The 14,738-nt window shown below is 47.8% G+C and overlaps 1 protein-coding gene across 9 annotated transcripts in view; it reads left to right on the top strand.

Annotated features, from left to right (window-relative positions):
• Positions 1-14,738, top strand: part of LARP4 (La ribonucleoprotein 4) — a 246,832-nt gene that overhangs the window by 163,092 nt on the left and 69,002 nt on the right. For all 9 annotated transcript variants that reach the window (XM_033939032.1, XM_033939028.1, XM_033939027.1 and 6 more), the window contains one exon: positions 128-358. In XM_033939032.1, coding sequence (XP_033794923.1) covers positions 128-358 — 231 coding nt within the window. The remainder of the gene's footprint in view (positions 1-127; positions 359-14,738) is intronic.

The following is a 14,738-nucleotide window of genomic DNA, read 5'->3' on the forward strand; positions in this document are numbered from 1 at the left end:
ACTGCTGTGATGTGGCCTGTTTGTCCAGTTGCTCACTTTGTACACAGGCAGATGAATGTTAACCTTGTACTTGATGTTCTAGAAAATCAGTTGAAAAATAATACAAACTTTTCTTAATTCTTTGCAGGCTAGGATAAAAGCCATCAACACGTTTTTTGCAAAGAATGGTTACCGAACAGTGGATTCCAGCTTATATGCTCAGCCAGTTCAGACACAAGCACAGTTCCCCTCCCATCTCTTCATGCAACCTGTATATGGCCCCCAACAGCAGCAGCAGCAGCAGCCGCCATACTCCATCTACAGCATTGTGCCCCAGACATGGTCTCCCAACCCTGCACCTTACTTCGAAACACCACTGGTAAGAAGTGAAACTGAAGCATGCTAGGTGACTTTATCTTAATTTTAATACTGATGCTATCTGTCCCTTTGAAACATTATAGAGAAGACTGGAAATTTGTACTTCACGAAGTACATTTAACTTACAAAGGCATTGTTTACATTAGTGCTGTTAAAATGTACAGCACTGCGTACGCCTTTCAGCGCTTTAGAAATAATAAATTGTAGTAGTAGATTTTCAAAATGTCTTGAATCAAACCAACACAGCAGCAATGGGCTGAAAACAAACCAAGGCAATTGCAGGACCTAAGAGACAAGGAAAAGTTAACAGCACTTAGTTGTTAATACATAAAATAGTCCTGGGGGGGTTTCACATGATGCCATGGTGAAGTGCAGGCGCGTGTGAGACAAGCTCCCAAGTCCAGAATATATACTCACTCTTTGCACCATGGTAATTTTAATATTTAGGGTTTAGATTTGTACCTGAGAGCATCAATTCTTGGAGATCCCACTAGCTTGGAACAGGGTCAGATGATCATGACCACTGAATTACAAAAGGTGAAAGTGAAATCACGACTCCAGAAGTCTAAGATGGCAGAGCATGAACCAACTGAAGAGTTGCTGTTGAGTTCTGCTTGCATAGCCAAAGTTGTTGCCAAAGTGAAAAATGCTGTTAAATCCTCTCTAGATAAAAAGCTTCAGAATATTATGGATAAGTTGAATATCATGGATGGTTGATTGGAGTTTTTTAAAAAGTGACTTCTCTGCCCAATTGCAAAGAGTATCTGATCTGGAAGACAGTGTGGCTTAACTTAATACCACCACCAATGAGCTTCAGACTAAGATAAAATCCCTTGAAGATAAGATGATGATAACGAGAACCAATCCCTTCGTGGGAATTTACAGTTGGTGGTTCTGACAGAAAGCTATTATGGAGATGGAACTAAGGATTTTTTTGGAAATGTGATTTGTGGGCTTGTTATAATTACAATGTACAGCAGGAACACTTCAAATTGAGCGGGACCAGACTAAGCCCGAAGCACACAGCAAACACACCTTTGGGTGGTCATCTTCAAATTGTTAAACTATGTGCATAAGATGGAGATACTCTGAGCTATCCACTTACATGATCCTCTTACCTATGAAAATAAAACCATTCTATGTTTCCAGGATTTTTCAGCAAGGATTTTCGCAGAGACGAACATATACATCTGTTTGTGCTGTCCTCCATAAACAACACTTACAATTTGTACTGCTATATCCAGACAAACTGAAGATTTTTGTTGAGGGTAAGCCTCATTATTTTGATTCTCCAGAGACTGCAAAGACCTTTCTCAGCAATTGGCTGGCCCTGGAATCACTGAATCATGGCAAAGTAACATAGTAGATGACGGCAGATAAAGACCCGAATGGTCCATCCAGTCTGCCCAACCTGATTCAATTTAAATTTTTTAATTTTTTCTTCTTAACTTTACCCAGTACTGTGCTTGGGTTCCAACTGCCAAAATCTCTGTTAAGACTTACTCCAGCCCATCTACACCCTCCCAGCCATTGAAACCCTCCCCTGCCCATCCTCCACCAAACGGCCATACACAGACACAGACCGTGCAAGTCTGCCCAGTAACTGGCCTAGTTCAATATTTAATATTATTTTCTGATTCTAAATCTTCTGTGTTCATCCCACGCTTCTTTGAACTCAGTCACAGTTTTACTCTCCACCACCTCTCTCGGGAGCGCATTCCAGGCATCCACTATCCTCTCCGTAAAGTAGAATTTCCTAACATTGCCCCTGAATCTACCACCCCTCAACCTCAAATTATGTCCTCTGGTTTTACCATTTTCCTTTCTCTGGAAAAGATTTTGTTCTACGTTAATACCCTTCAAGTATTTGAATGTCTGAATCATATCTCCCCTTGTCTCTCCTTTCCTCTAGGGTATACATATTCAGGGCTTCCAGTCTCTCCTCATACGTCTTCTGGTGCAAGCCTCCTATCATTTTCGTCACCTTCCTCTGGACCGCCTCAAGTCTTCTTACGTCTTTCGCCAGATACGGTCTCCAAAACTGAACACAATACTCCAAGTGGGGCCTCACCAATGACCTGTACAGGGGCATCAACACCTTCTTCCTTCTACTGACCACGCCTCTCTTTATACAGCCCAGCATCCTTCTGGCAGCAGCCACTGCCTTGTCACACTGTTTTTTCGCCTTTAGATCTTCGGACACTATCACCCCAAGGTCCCTCTCCCCGTCCGTGCATATCAGCTTCTCTCCTCCCAGCATATACGGTTCCTTCCTATTATTAATCCCCAAATGCATTACTCTGCATTTCTTTGCATTGAATTTTAGTTGCCAGGCATTAGACCATTCCTCTAACTTTTGCAGATCCTTTTTCATATTTTCCACTCCCTCTTCGGTGTCTACTCTGTTACAAATCTTGGTATCATCTGCAAAAAGGCACACTTTTCCTTCTAACCCTTCAGCAATGTCACTCACAAACATATTGAACAGGATTGGCCCTAGCACTGATCCCTGAGGGACTCCACTACTCACCTTTCCTTCCTTCGAGTGACTTCCATTAACCACCACCACCATTAACCTACTGTTAGGGATATCATTTGATGTTTGTTTATTTAAAAAATTTATAGCCCATTGCATCCACAGTTCTGCACGGGTTACGTGAAAGCCCAAACCAGATGTATTCCACATATCAGCAAAGAGGAAACAAGAGTCGACGTGGTTAAAAGGTGAAGTGAAAGAGGCTATTAGAGAAAAAAAGAATGTAAAAAGGATCCAATGAAGAAAATAAGAAGAGACATGGGCACTGGCAAGTTAGATGCAAAGCATTGATAAAGACAGCTAAGAAAAATTATGAAGAGAAACTTGCAAAAGAGGCAAAAACTCAAAACATTTTTTTAGGTAAGTCAGAAACAGAAAATCTGTGAGGGAATCCGTGGGACCGTTGGATGATCAAGGAACAAAAGGGGCACTCAGGGAGGATAACACCATAGCAGAGAGACTGAATGAATTCTTTGCTTCGGTATTTACGGAAAATGTAAGAGATCTACCTGAACCAGAAATGGTTTTCAAGGGTGATGATGCAGAGGAACTGAAATAAATCTCTGTGAATCTGGAAGATATACTAAGCCAAATCGACAAGTTAAAAAGTGATAAATCGCCTGGACCAGATGGTATACATCCCAGGATGCTAAAAGAACTCAAACATGAAATTGCTGACCTGCTGTTAGTGATCTGTAAGCTGTCGCTAAAATAATCTGTAGTACCTGAAGATTGGAGGGTGGCCAATGTTACATCAATTTTTAAAAAGGGCTCCAGGGGAGATCAGGAAATTACAGATCGGTACTTCAGTGCCAGGCAAAATGGTGGAAACAATTAATAAAATTGTGGCGCACATAGACAGACGTGATTTAATGAGACTGAGTCAGCATGGGTTCAGCCAAGGGAGAGCTTGCCTGACCAATTTGCTTGACTTATTTGAAGGTGTGAATAAACAGTGGATAAAGGTGAGCCAGTTGATATAGTGTATCTAGATTTTCAGAAATCTGGAAATTAGATTGACGAGTGAGGTGATTAAATTTGCAGATGGTACTAAACTGTTCAAAGTTGTTAAAATGCATGCGGATTGTGAGAAATTAAGAACATAAGAACTGCCATCTCCAGATCAGACCTTCGGTCCATCAAGTCCGGCGATCCGCACATGTGTAGGCCCAGCCAAATGTACACCTGGCGTAATTTTAGTCATCTATATCTCTCTACGCCTCTCGTAAGGAGATGAGCATCTAGTTTGCTTTTATATCCTAGAACGGTGGATTCCGCAATAACCTCCTCTGGGAGAGCATTCCAGGTGTCTACCACTCATTGCGTGAAGCAGAACTTCCTGATATTTGTCCTGGACTTGTCCCCCCTTAGCTTCAGTCCATGTCCTCTTGTCCATGTCACATTGGATATTGTAAATAATTTTTTTCCTGCTCTATTTTGTTGATTCCTTTCAGTATTTTGAAAGTCTCGATTATATCCCCTCGCAGTCTCCTTTTCTCAAGGGAGAACAATCCCGGTCTCTTAAGTCGTTCCTCGTATTCCAAGTTCTTCATACCTTTTATTAGCTTCGTTGCTCGTCTCTGCACCCTCTCCAGCAGTTTTATATCCTTCTTTAGGTTGGGAAACCAATGTTGGACACAGTATTCCAAGTGTGGTCTGACAATTGCCCTATAAAGTGGCATTATAACTTTCTCCGATCTACTCTTGATTCCTTTCTTTATCATGCCTAACATTCTATTTGCTTTCTTTGCCGCTGCCGTGCATTGTTACAACGGTTTCAGGGTCCTATATATTAGTACACCCAGGTCCTTTTCTTGTTCGCTCTTACCCAGAGTTGCACCTGACATTCTATACTCGTGTTCCTTGTTCTTTCTGCCTAAATGCATTACTTTGCACTTTTCCACATTAAACTTCATTTGCCATTTCTACGCCCATTTCTCCAACTGACACAAGTCACTCTGGAGTTCCTCGCTATCCTGCGATCTGATTGCCCGGCATAGCTTTGTGTCGTCTGCAAACTTGATGATCTCACTGGATGTTCCTTCTTCTAGGTCATTGATGAAAATATTAAATAAGATAGGCCCAAGTATCGAGCCCTGGGGCACACCGCTAGTCACTTTCTCCCAGTCTGAGAACTTCCCATTTATGCCCACTCTCTGCTTTCTGTTCTCCAGCCATTTGCCTATCCATCTTAGTAAATCTCCCTCTATTCCATGGCTTTGTAGTTTCCTGAGAAGTCTTTCATGTGGAACCTTGTCAAACTCTTTCTGGAAGTCCAAGTATATTATGTCCACCGGTTCTCCACTATCAATTTGTTTGTTCACGGTCTCAAAAAATTGAAGTAAATTCATCAAACATGATTTCCCTTTCCTGAAGCCATGTTGACTGGCTCTCATCAGGTTGTGTGTATCCTAGTGCCGGACTATGCTATCTTTAATCAGTGCTTCAACCATCTTTCCAGGGACAAACGTAAGACTCACATCCCCTAGAATTTGTATTTAGTTAGCTACTGTAGAACATTGGCAATTCGAATTGCCATACTTGGACAGACCGAAGGTCAGCCCAGTATCCTGTTTCCAACAGTGCCCACCCCAGGTCCCAAGTACCTAGCTAGATCCTAAGTAGCAAAAGTAGCTATATTGTATTGCTGGTCTTGTATTTGTGAGTTGGACAGGAAATCACATGTGCAGTACAGTGGGAGTACTGAATCCATCTTTTAAGAAATAGTACTCTGGATAGCATTTCTGCATTGAACTCCACTCATGAGGAATAATTGGCTTCTTGTTCTCGGAGAATATGTTCCACAGTTAATAACTGCTTTTATCCCAGGACAAGCAGGCAGCCTATTCTCTACATGTGGGTGATGTCATCCATGGAGCCCAGATACGGACAGCTTCGCAAGCAGACTTGCTTGAAGAACTTTAGAAAGTTCATGACTGCCGCACCGCGCATGCACAAGTGTCTTCCCGCCCAACGCAGGTCGCGCGTCTCCTCAGTTCTCAGTTTTCCGCAAAGCCGAGAAGTCCTATTTCGACGCTCTACGCTAGGCTCAGTTCTACTTCATGCCTTCTCTCACCGTGGCTCGTGTTTTATTTATTTATTTATTTTTATTTATTCGATTTTTTTAGCTCGTCCTCCCAAAAGAGCCCAGAACGGGTTACAATGAATATATTGGTGCATTAAAATTATAAGTAAGATAGGTACTTAGAAATTCCCTTACTGTCCCGAAGGCTCACAATCTAACTAAAGTACCAGGAAAATTGACAATTAGAAGAGTAATAAAGAAAGAAAAATAGAGATAGAGGAGAAAAATAAGAAAATAAACATTCTAATAAGATTACAATGATCTAAAGGAATTTGAAAGGTTAAAAAGAGGTGAGATAGGAATAGATGCAGAGGGAGAGCCGTTGAAGCAATAGAATTCGGGGGAAATTTAAATGAAATTTGAATGATAAAATAAAACAAAACAAGTGGCAAAACAATGAGTGAGATTTAAAAAAATATCATAAACTAAAAAGAAGTAAAAATAAAACCAAAACAGTCAAAACTGATGTCCAGCTTGAATGGGCCCCCGAGCCAACCGTTGGTCCGATGGCCGGACTGCAGCCCTCCTCCGTCAGCTCTCCCCTGCTGGAATGGGGGAGGAGCGAAGACAGTGTCGGGTGCCCCGCTGGAACGGGCCCCTGAGCCGACCGTTGGTCCGATGGCCAGACTGCAGCCCTCTTCCGTCGGCTCTCCCCTGCTGGAATGGGGGAGGAGCGAAGACAGTGTCGGGTGCCCCGCTGGAACAGGCCCCCGAGCCGACCGTTGGTCTGATGGCTGGACTGCAGCCCTCCTCCGTTAGCATAGGGCAAAGACTCCTCGACGTTCCTCTCAGCAAGACCTGCCTGGTTCGAGGCACAGTTCTCCACATCAGTCGAGGTATTTATTTCTTTACAGGGTCGCTGTGTTTTCTTGCATGTTTTCTTTAAAAAAAAAAAAAAAACTTAATTTGATTTTTCTTTTGTGTCACGGTGGGGCCTGCCTCACGACCTCAGCCTGTGGGCTTCGATCTCACTGAGGCTATTTTTCCATTTATGTCCATGCCGGTCACAGGCTTCAAGAAGTATAGTCATTGTCAGCACGTGATCTCCCTCACTGACCCATATAGGTGGTGTGTTCAGTGTTTGGGACCTGACCATCATCCAGAGTCGTGTGCCTGCTGTACTACCTTTCAACCTCGAGCCAACAAATGTCGAGTTCAGGTGGAGAAACTCTTTGGCGGTATGGATCCACTTTCCCCAGTCTTGACCTCGACATCGAATCCGATCAAGCTTCTCACAGGGTTTCTGCCTTTTGCCTCAACCTCGGCCTTGACTGTAATGAAACCCTCCTCGTTCGGTGGGTCCTCATCCTTGGGCAAATCTGCTAAGTCTTCTCCTGAGGAGACGCTTGCCTTGCTGCTTCCCTCAGGTCAGGTACCAGCAGTAGTTATCAAGCTGCCCAAGAAGCATGTCTCCAAGTCGAAGTGTCATTCTTTCTCCTCTTCCTCGGAGACTATAGCCACACCAAATGTACCAAATCTTCAAGTCTCGGTGTCACATTTGTAGGCTATGATCCAGACCATTTTAGAATTGCCAGTTTGGTAATATGCTTGCCAAACACTCCTACCTCGACTCTGCTTCATAGAAACATAGAAGATGACGGCAGAAAAGGGCTACAGCCCATCAAGTCTGCCCACTCTGCTTACCCACCCCCTGTCTATGCCCTAATGACCCAATTTCCTTATCTTGACCCTTGTAGAGATCCCACATGGGTATCCCTTTTATTCTTAAAGTCTGGCACGCTGTCTGCCTCGATCACCTGCACTGGAAGCTTGTTCCAATGATCAACCACTCTCTCTGTGAAGAAATACTTTCTGGTGTCGCCATGAAATTTTCCGCCCCTGAGTTTGAGCGGGTGCCCTCTTGTGGCTGAGGGTCCCTTGAGAAAGAAAATATCATCTTCCACTTCGACACGTCCCGTGAGGTACTTAAATATTTCGATCATATCTCCCCTCTCCCTACGTTCCTCGAGAGTGTAGAGCTGCAATTTGTTCAGTCTCTCTTCGTACGAGAGACCCTTGAGCTTCCTGCAGTCCAGTCTGAGCACTTAGCAGTATCACAAGGAGTCGAGTCCTTGGCAGTGCCTCGAGCTGAATCTACTCACTATACAAGCAGTCGAGTCCTTGGGAGTGCCTCAAGAGGATTCTACACACTATGAAAGGAGTCGAGTCTTTGCGAGTGTCTTGTCTGGAGCATAAGCGCGCTTATCCCAGGACAAGCAGGCAGGTATTCTCACTAGTGGGTGATGTCATCCAACAGAGCCCCGATACGGACATCTTGCAAGCATGTCTTGCTTGAAGAAACTCAGAAGTTTCGAGATGCCCGCACCGCGCATGCACCAGTGCCTTCCCGCCCGATGCTCCGGGCGTGTCTCCTCAGTTCTTTTTCTTCCGCGGAGCTGAGAAGTCTATCTTCAATTTGCGCCCATTGAATCTCTTTTTTGCCTTCTTTTTTGCCACGGGTTGAGTTCTTTTGGCTCTCCTGTGCATTTATTTCTTTCTTTGATTTCTTTTTTCAAAAAAAAATAAAAATTTTTCCTTCCGATACCGGGTCGGCCGCGTGGCTGAGGCCCCACGCCTTCGACCTTGCGGCGGAGCTTTTCCGGCCTATGTCCCAGCCGATTACCGGTTTTAAAAAGTGTAGCAAGTGCCAGCGCGTGATTTCGCTCACGGACCCTCATCGACGCTGCTTACAGTATCTGGGACCGGATCACTTCCCGAAATCGTGCCAGCCTTGCTCCACTCTGACGGCGAGAGTGTTTAAGCGTCGCTGTCTGCTGTGGGAGTCCATGTTCAAGATGGAAGCTTCATCGGATCCTGCAGCTTCGACATCGACATCGACGGGTGCTTCGACTCCTTCGGCGAAGCCCTCTGCCTCCCCGGCTGCTTCGGGCCTCCTGAAGCCGGCATCGTTCACACCGGTTTCGGCCCCGACTTTGGCGCCGGTGCCTTCATCCGTCTCCTCGGAGCAGGTATCGACCCCGTCTGTTCCACCAGTGGTGCTCAAGGTGCCGAAGACTGGCAAGCAGAAGCACGCAGCACCCAAGGAGCGCGGAGACCGTGCGGAAGGGCCCCCTTTTGGTGCGGATCCCTCCATATCGGCTTCGTTGCGGTCCATCCTGGAGGCTCAGTTCATGGAGCTCATGCAGACCATGGGGCCTCGGCTGATTGCCACTATCCAGGGTGACCTTCCAGCTTCAGCTTCGAGGGGCGGACCGCTCCCTCCTCTTCCTCCTTGCTGCACGACCTCGTTGCTCGGCGACGAAGAGCGGCGAGCGGTGTCCGAGTCCTCGAGGAGGTCCTCCGTTAGCGCTGTACCTCCTTTGGAACCGATTCCCTCGAGGAGGGTCTCCCTTAGTGATATGCCTCCCTTGGAGCCCATCCCCTCGAGGAAAGCCTCATTTAGTGACCTGCCTCCCTTGGAACCGATTACTCCGCCCCATGACTCAGTATGGCGTCCACCTTCGGGGCCACCCAGTCCTGGGCATAGCAGGAAGCAGGACGAGTTCTTCCGAACCCCCTATCAAACCTGGGCGTCGTCGGGGGAGGCGCCGACTCTGCCGCCTCTACGATCGACGGCATCGAGTCCAATCTGCTCCTTGGAGGCGTCTGACCCAGTTTCTCACAGACGGGCTCGATCCCCTTCTAGGCATCGGGAGGGGCATCGATCCAGACATTCTTCGAAGCATTCCTCTCGACTCTCGACCGTCTCGCCTCAGAAGAAATTGCCTCGGTTGGGGTATGCGGCTTCGACTGGGTCTCCTCCTCCGGGCCCGGAGTTTGAGGACACCGAGGTTTTCTACTCGTCCTGTTGCTCGCAGGCCTCTCTGGAGCCTGAAGCCTCTTCTTCTTCTAGTCCGTCTCGCAGACTGGCGACGGCGGACCAACTGTCCTTTTCATCGTTCCTCAGGCAGATGGCGGATGACATGGACATTACTCTCGATGCTGGGTCTCGATATTCCAAGGAGTACCTCGATACCATGCACTTGCCTCGTCCTCCAGCAGAGTCCTTGCGGCTTCCCCTGCACAAGCTCCTCGACCAGACCTTCATGCGATGCTTCGAGTCTCCTTACTCTATCCCTGCGGTCCCTGGCAAAATGGATGCGTGATACCGCACGGTGCATCATAAAGGCTTCGAGGGTCCTCAGCTTTCTCACCAGTCCCTCCTGGTCGAATCCTCGCTCAAGCGGTCTCATCCTGGCCAGGTCTGTGCTTCAGTGCCTCCGGGCCGCGAGGGCAGAACCATGGATAAGTTTGGTCGACGCATCTATCAGAATTCGATGATGGCGTCTCGAGTCCTGAATTACAATTTCCACTTTGCAGCCTACTTGGAATTTTTTCTGCCTGTGCTTCGGAAGTTCACACCATACATCGAATCCCAGGCTAGGTTTGAGTTTGAAGAAGTGGTTGCTTCGCTGTCCCAACTTCGGCTTCAGTTAATGCAATCTGCCTATGATGCATTCGAGCTCTCCGCCCGAGCGGCGGCCTGCTCGGTGGCGATGTTGGCCTGGTTGCGGACCATTGATATGGACCCGAATCTTCAGGACCGCCTGGCAAACGTCCCGTATGCTGGGGCGGATCTTTTTGACGAATCCATCGAGACTGTCACGAAGAAGTTGTCTGACCACGAAAAGTCCTTCCAATCTATCCTTAGGCCGAAGCCTAAGCCTCAGCAGTCTCGACCTTCTCGTCCGCCGTTGATTTATCAGAGGCGTTATCAGCCGAGGCAAACTCCTGCGAGGCAACCGGCGAAGCGTCAGCCTCCCCAAAAGGGTCAGCCTAAGTCTCAATCGCCTGCTGTCCCTAAGACCACTCAGCCTTTTTGACTGTCTCGTCGAGGGCATAACCAACCTCGTTCTGCCTCCCCCTGTTTTTCCCATCGGAGGGCGCCTCCATCATTTTTATCATCGCTGGGAGGCCATAACAACCGACCTCTGGGTCCTTACTATCATCAAGGACGGATACTCTCTTCATTTCCATCGGGTCCCTCCGGACCACCCTACAAGAGAGTATCCTTCCAACTTGACTCAGACCGCCCTTCTTCTCCGGGAAGCTCAGGCTTTGCTCCGGCTTCGTGCCGTGGAGCCAGTCCCGATGGACCAACTGAACCAGGGGTTTTACTCCCGGTACTTCCTTGTTCCGAAGAAGACGGGCGACCTGCGACCCATTTTGGACCTCAGGGCCCTCAACAAATTCCTAGTCAAGGAGAGGTTTCGCATGCTGAAACTTGCTTCTCTCTACCCTCTCCTCGAGCAGAACGACTGGTTATGCTCTCTGGATCTCAAGGAGGCCTACACTCACATTCCCATTCATCCGGCCTCCCGCAAGTTCCTCAGATTTCGGGTGGGACATTTACATCTGCAGTATCGAGTGCTTCCATTCGGCCTGTCCTCATCTCCCAGAGTCTTCACGAAGTGTCTGGTGGTGGTGGCCGCTGCACTCCGGACCAGGGGTCTTCAGGTATTTCCATACCTCGACGACTGGCTCATCAAGGCACCGTCAGCTCCAAAGGTCATTTTGGCGACCTTGACCACGATCTGCTTCCTGCAGAGCCTAGGCTTCGAGATCAATTTTCCCAAATCTCATCTGCAGCCTACCCAGTCCCTTCCCTTCATCGGGGCGGTACTGGACACCATTCAGCTTTGAGCATTCCTTCCTCCTCAGCGCATGGATGCTCTTCTTCGTCTCTGCCAGTCTGTATCTTCTCGCCATTCCATCTCAGCGAGACACATGATGGTCCTCCTGGGCCACATGGCCTCTACAGTTCATGTGACACCCTTTGCCAGGCTCCATCTCAGAATTCCTCAGTGGACCCTAGCTTCTCAATGGAGTCAAGTGTCAGACCCGTTGACTCGACACATCATAGTCACTCCTGCTCTTCGGCAGTCTCTACTTTGGTGGATGACCTCTTTGAATCTATCCAGAGGTTTGCTGTTTCACACTCCTCCTCATCAGAAGGTTCTCACAACCGATTCCTCGGCCTATGCCTGGGGGGCTTATCTGGATGGGCTTCGCACTCAGGGGTTCTGGATCTGTGCGGACCGACTCCATCAAATAAATCTTCTGGAGCTCAGAGCCATCTTCAATACCCTTCAAGCTTTTCAACATCTGCTTCACGACATGGTGGTCCTCATTCGCACCGACAATCAGGTCGCCATGTATTATGTCAACAAGCAAGGGGGCACGGGTTCGGCCTCCCTCTGCCAGGAAGCTCTCAGAGTCTGGGATTGGGCGGTTCGCCACAACACCTTCCTCAAAGCTGTCTACATTCAGGGGAGGGACAATGTCTTGGCGGACAAACTGAGTCGTCTTCTCCAGCCTCACGAATGGACACTCCACTCCAAGCCCCTTCATCAGATCTTTGCTCAGTGTGGAACACCTCAGATAGACCTCTTTGCGGCTCCCCACAATTTCAAGCTGCCTCAGTTTTGCTCCAGGATCTACGCTCCTCATCGCCTCGAGGCAGATGCTTTTCTGCTGGATTGGGAGAATCGTTTTCTGTATGCGTTTCCGCCATTCCCTCTCATTCAAAAGACTCTAGTCAAACTGAAGTCCGAACATGCCACCATGATTCTGATAGCTCCTCGGTGGCCCAGGCAACCTTGGTTCTCCCTTCTACTTCAACTCAGCAGCAGGGAACCGTACCTACTTCCAGTGTTTCCTTCACTGCTTACTCAGCATCAGGGGTCTCTGCTTCATCCCAATCTGCAGTCTCTCCATCTGACAGCTTGGTTCCTCTCAACGTAACTCCGCACCAGTTTTCCCAGGCGGTGAGGGATGTCTTGGATGCTACTCCCAAAAATGGACTAGATTTTCTTCATGGTGTATTTCCAATTCTAAGGAGCCTCAGCGAGCCTCCCTATCCTCTGTTTTGGACTATCTTTTACATCTGTCTCAGTCTGGTCTCAAGTCGACATCTATACGAGTCCACCTGAGTGCTATTGCGGCTTTCCATCAGCCTCTACAAGGGAAACCTCTCTCTTCTCATCCTGTGGTTTCCAAATTTATGAAAGGACTTTTTCATGTCAATCCTCCTCTCAAACTGCCTCCAGTGGTTTGGGATCTAAATGTTGTCCTTTCTCAGCTTATGAAACCTCCTTTTGAGCCTCTGAGCAAGGCTCCACTAAAGTTTCTCACTTGGAAAGTGGTTTTTCTGGTGGCCCTCACATCTGCTCGCAGGGTCAGTGAGCTTCAGGCCTTGGTGGCGGACCCACCTTTTACAGTATTCCATCATGGCAAGGTGGTCCTCCGCACTCACCCGAAATTCCTGCCTAAAGTGGTCTCTGAATTTCACCTCAACCAATCTATTGTGCTTCCAGTGTTCTTTCCAAAGCCTCATTCTCATCCTGGAGAATCAGCTCTTCACACTCTGGACTGTAAACGTGCTTTGGCTTTCTACTTGGATCGCACCAAACCACACAGAACTGCTCCTCAACTTTTCGTCTCCTTTGATCCAAACAAGTTGGGACGACCTGTATCGAAGCGCACCATCTCCAACTGGATGGCGGCTTGTATCTCTTTCTGCTATGCCCAGGCTGGATTACCCCTTCCCTGTAAGGTCACAGCCCATAAGGTCAGAGCAATGGCAGCCTCTGTAGCCTTCCTCAGATCGACACCGATTGAGGAGATTTGTAGGGCTGCCACTTGGTTCTCGGTTCATACGTTCACCTCTCATTATTGTCTGGATACTTTCTCCAGATGGGATGGGCAGTTTGGCCAAACTGTGTTACAAAATTTGTTCTCCTAAGTTGCCAACTCTCCCTCCATCCCATTGAGGTTAGCTTGGAGGTCACCCACTAGTGAGAATACCTGCCTGCTTGTCCTGGGATAAAGCAATGTTACTTACCGTAACAGTTGTTATCCAGGGACAGCAGGCAGCTATTCTCACGTCCCACCCACCTCCCCTGGGTTGGCTTCTCTGCTAGCTACCTGAACTGAGGAGACACGCCCGGGCATCGGGCGGGAAGGCACTGGCGCATGCGCGGTGCGGGCATCTCGAAACTTCTGAGTTTCTTCAAGCAAGACATGCTTGCAAGATGTCCGTATCGGGGCTCTGTCGGATGACATCACCCACTAGTGAGAATAGCTGCCTGCTGTCCCTGGATAACAACTGTTACGGTAAGTAACATTGCTTACTCAAGGAGCCAAGTCCTTGTCAGTGCCTCGAGATACCTCGACACAAAGCGTTCAGTCCCTTTTGGTGTCTCGATCTCCAGCCTCCAGCCCTCCTTCCTCACATAAGGCATCGCCCTTTCCGAGGCATAGGGCAAAGACTCCTTGACGTTCCTCTCAGCAAGACCTGCCTGGTCGAGGCACAGTTCTCCACATCATTCGAAGTATCCATCGAGGCACAGATCCTTTTCTCGAGACAGGCCTCGTTTTTCCAGACCTCGAGACTCTTTGAGGCCTTCAACTCTGAAGTCGAGGACACCACCTCTAGAGCCTTACATCTATACTTCTCCTGCGAGGGATTCTATCCATTCTCTCAGTGAATTATCTATACCTGCATATTCAGACCTCAAGTATCAGTACTCCAGAGAAGCTTTACCTTCGTTCTTTGCCTTGCAAGGCGCCTCGAGGTCACCTTCTTCCCCTTGAGGTCAACCTTCCTTGGAGCAGATATCTTTTTCTTCTTTCCTACTTTAAATGAGTAAGGACCTCAATATTACTTTGGACTCTGATTCCAAATACTCTACGGAGTATTTGGAGAAAATGGGTGTCTTATCCTCCTGCGGAGTCTCTTAAATTGCCCGTCAATAGACT

The sequence above is a fragment of the Geotrypetes seraphini genome, chromosome 3 (assembly GCF_902459505.1).
Source record: "Geotrypetes seraphini chromosome 3, aGeoSer1.1, whole genome shotgun sequence".
Classification (NCBI taxonomy): Eukaryota; Metazoa; Chordata; class Amphibia; order Gymnophiona; family Dermophiidae; genus Geotrypetes; species Geotrypetes seraphini.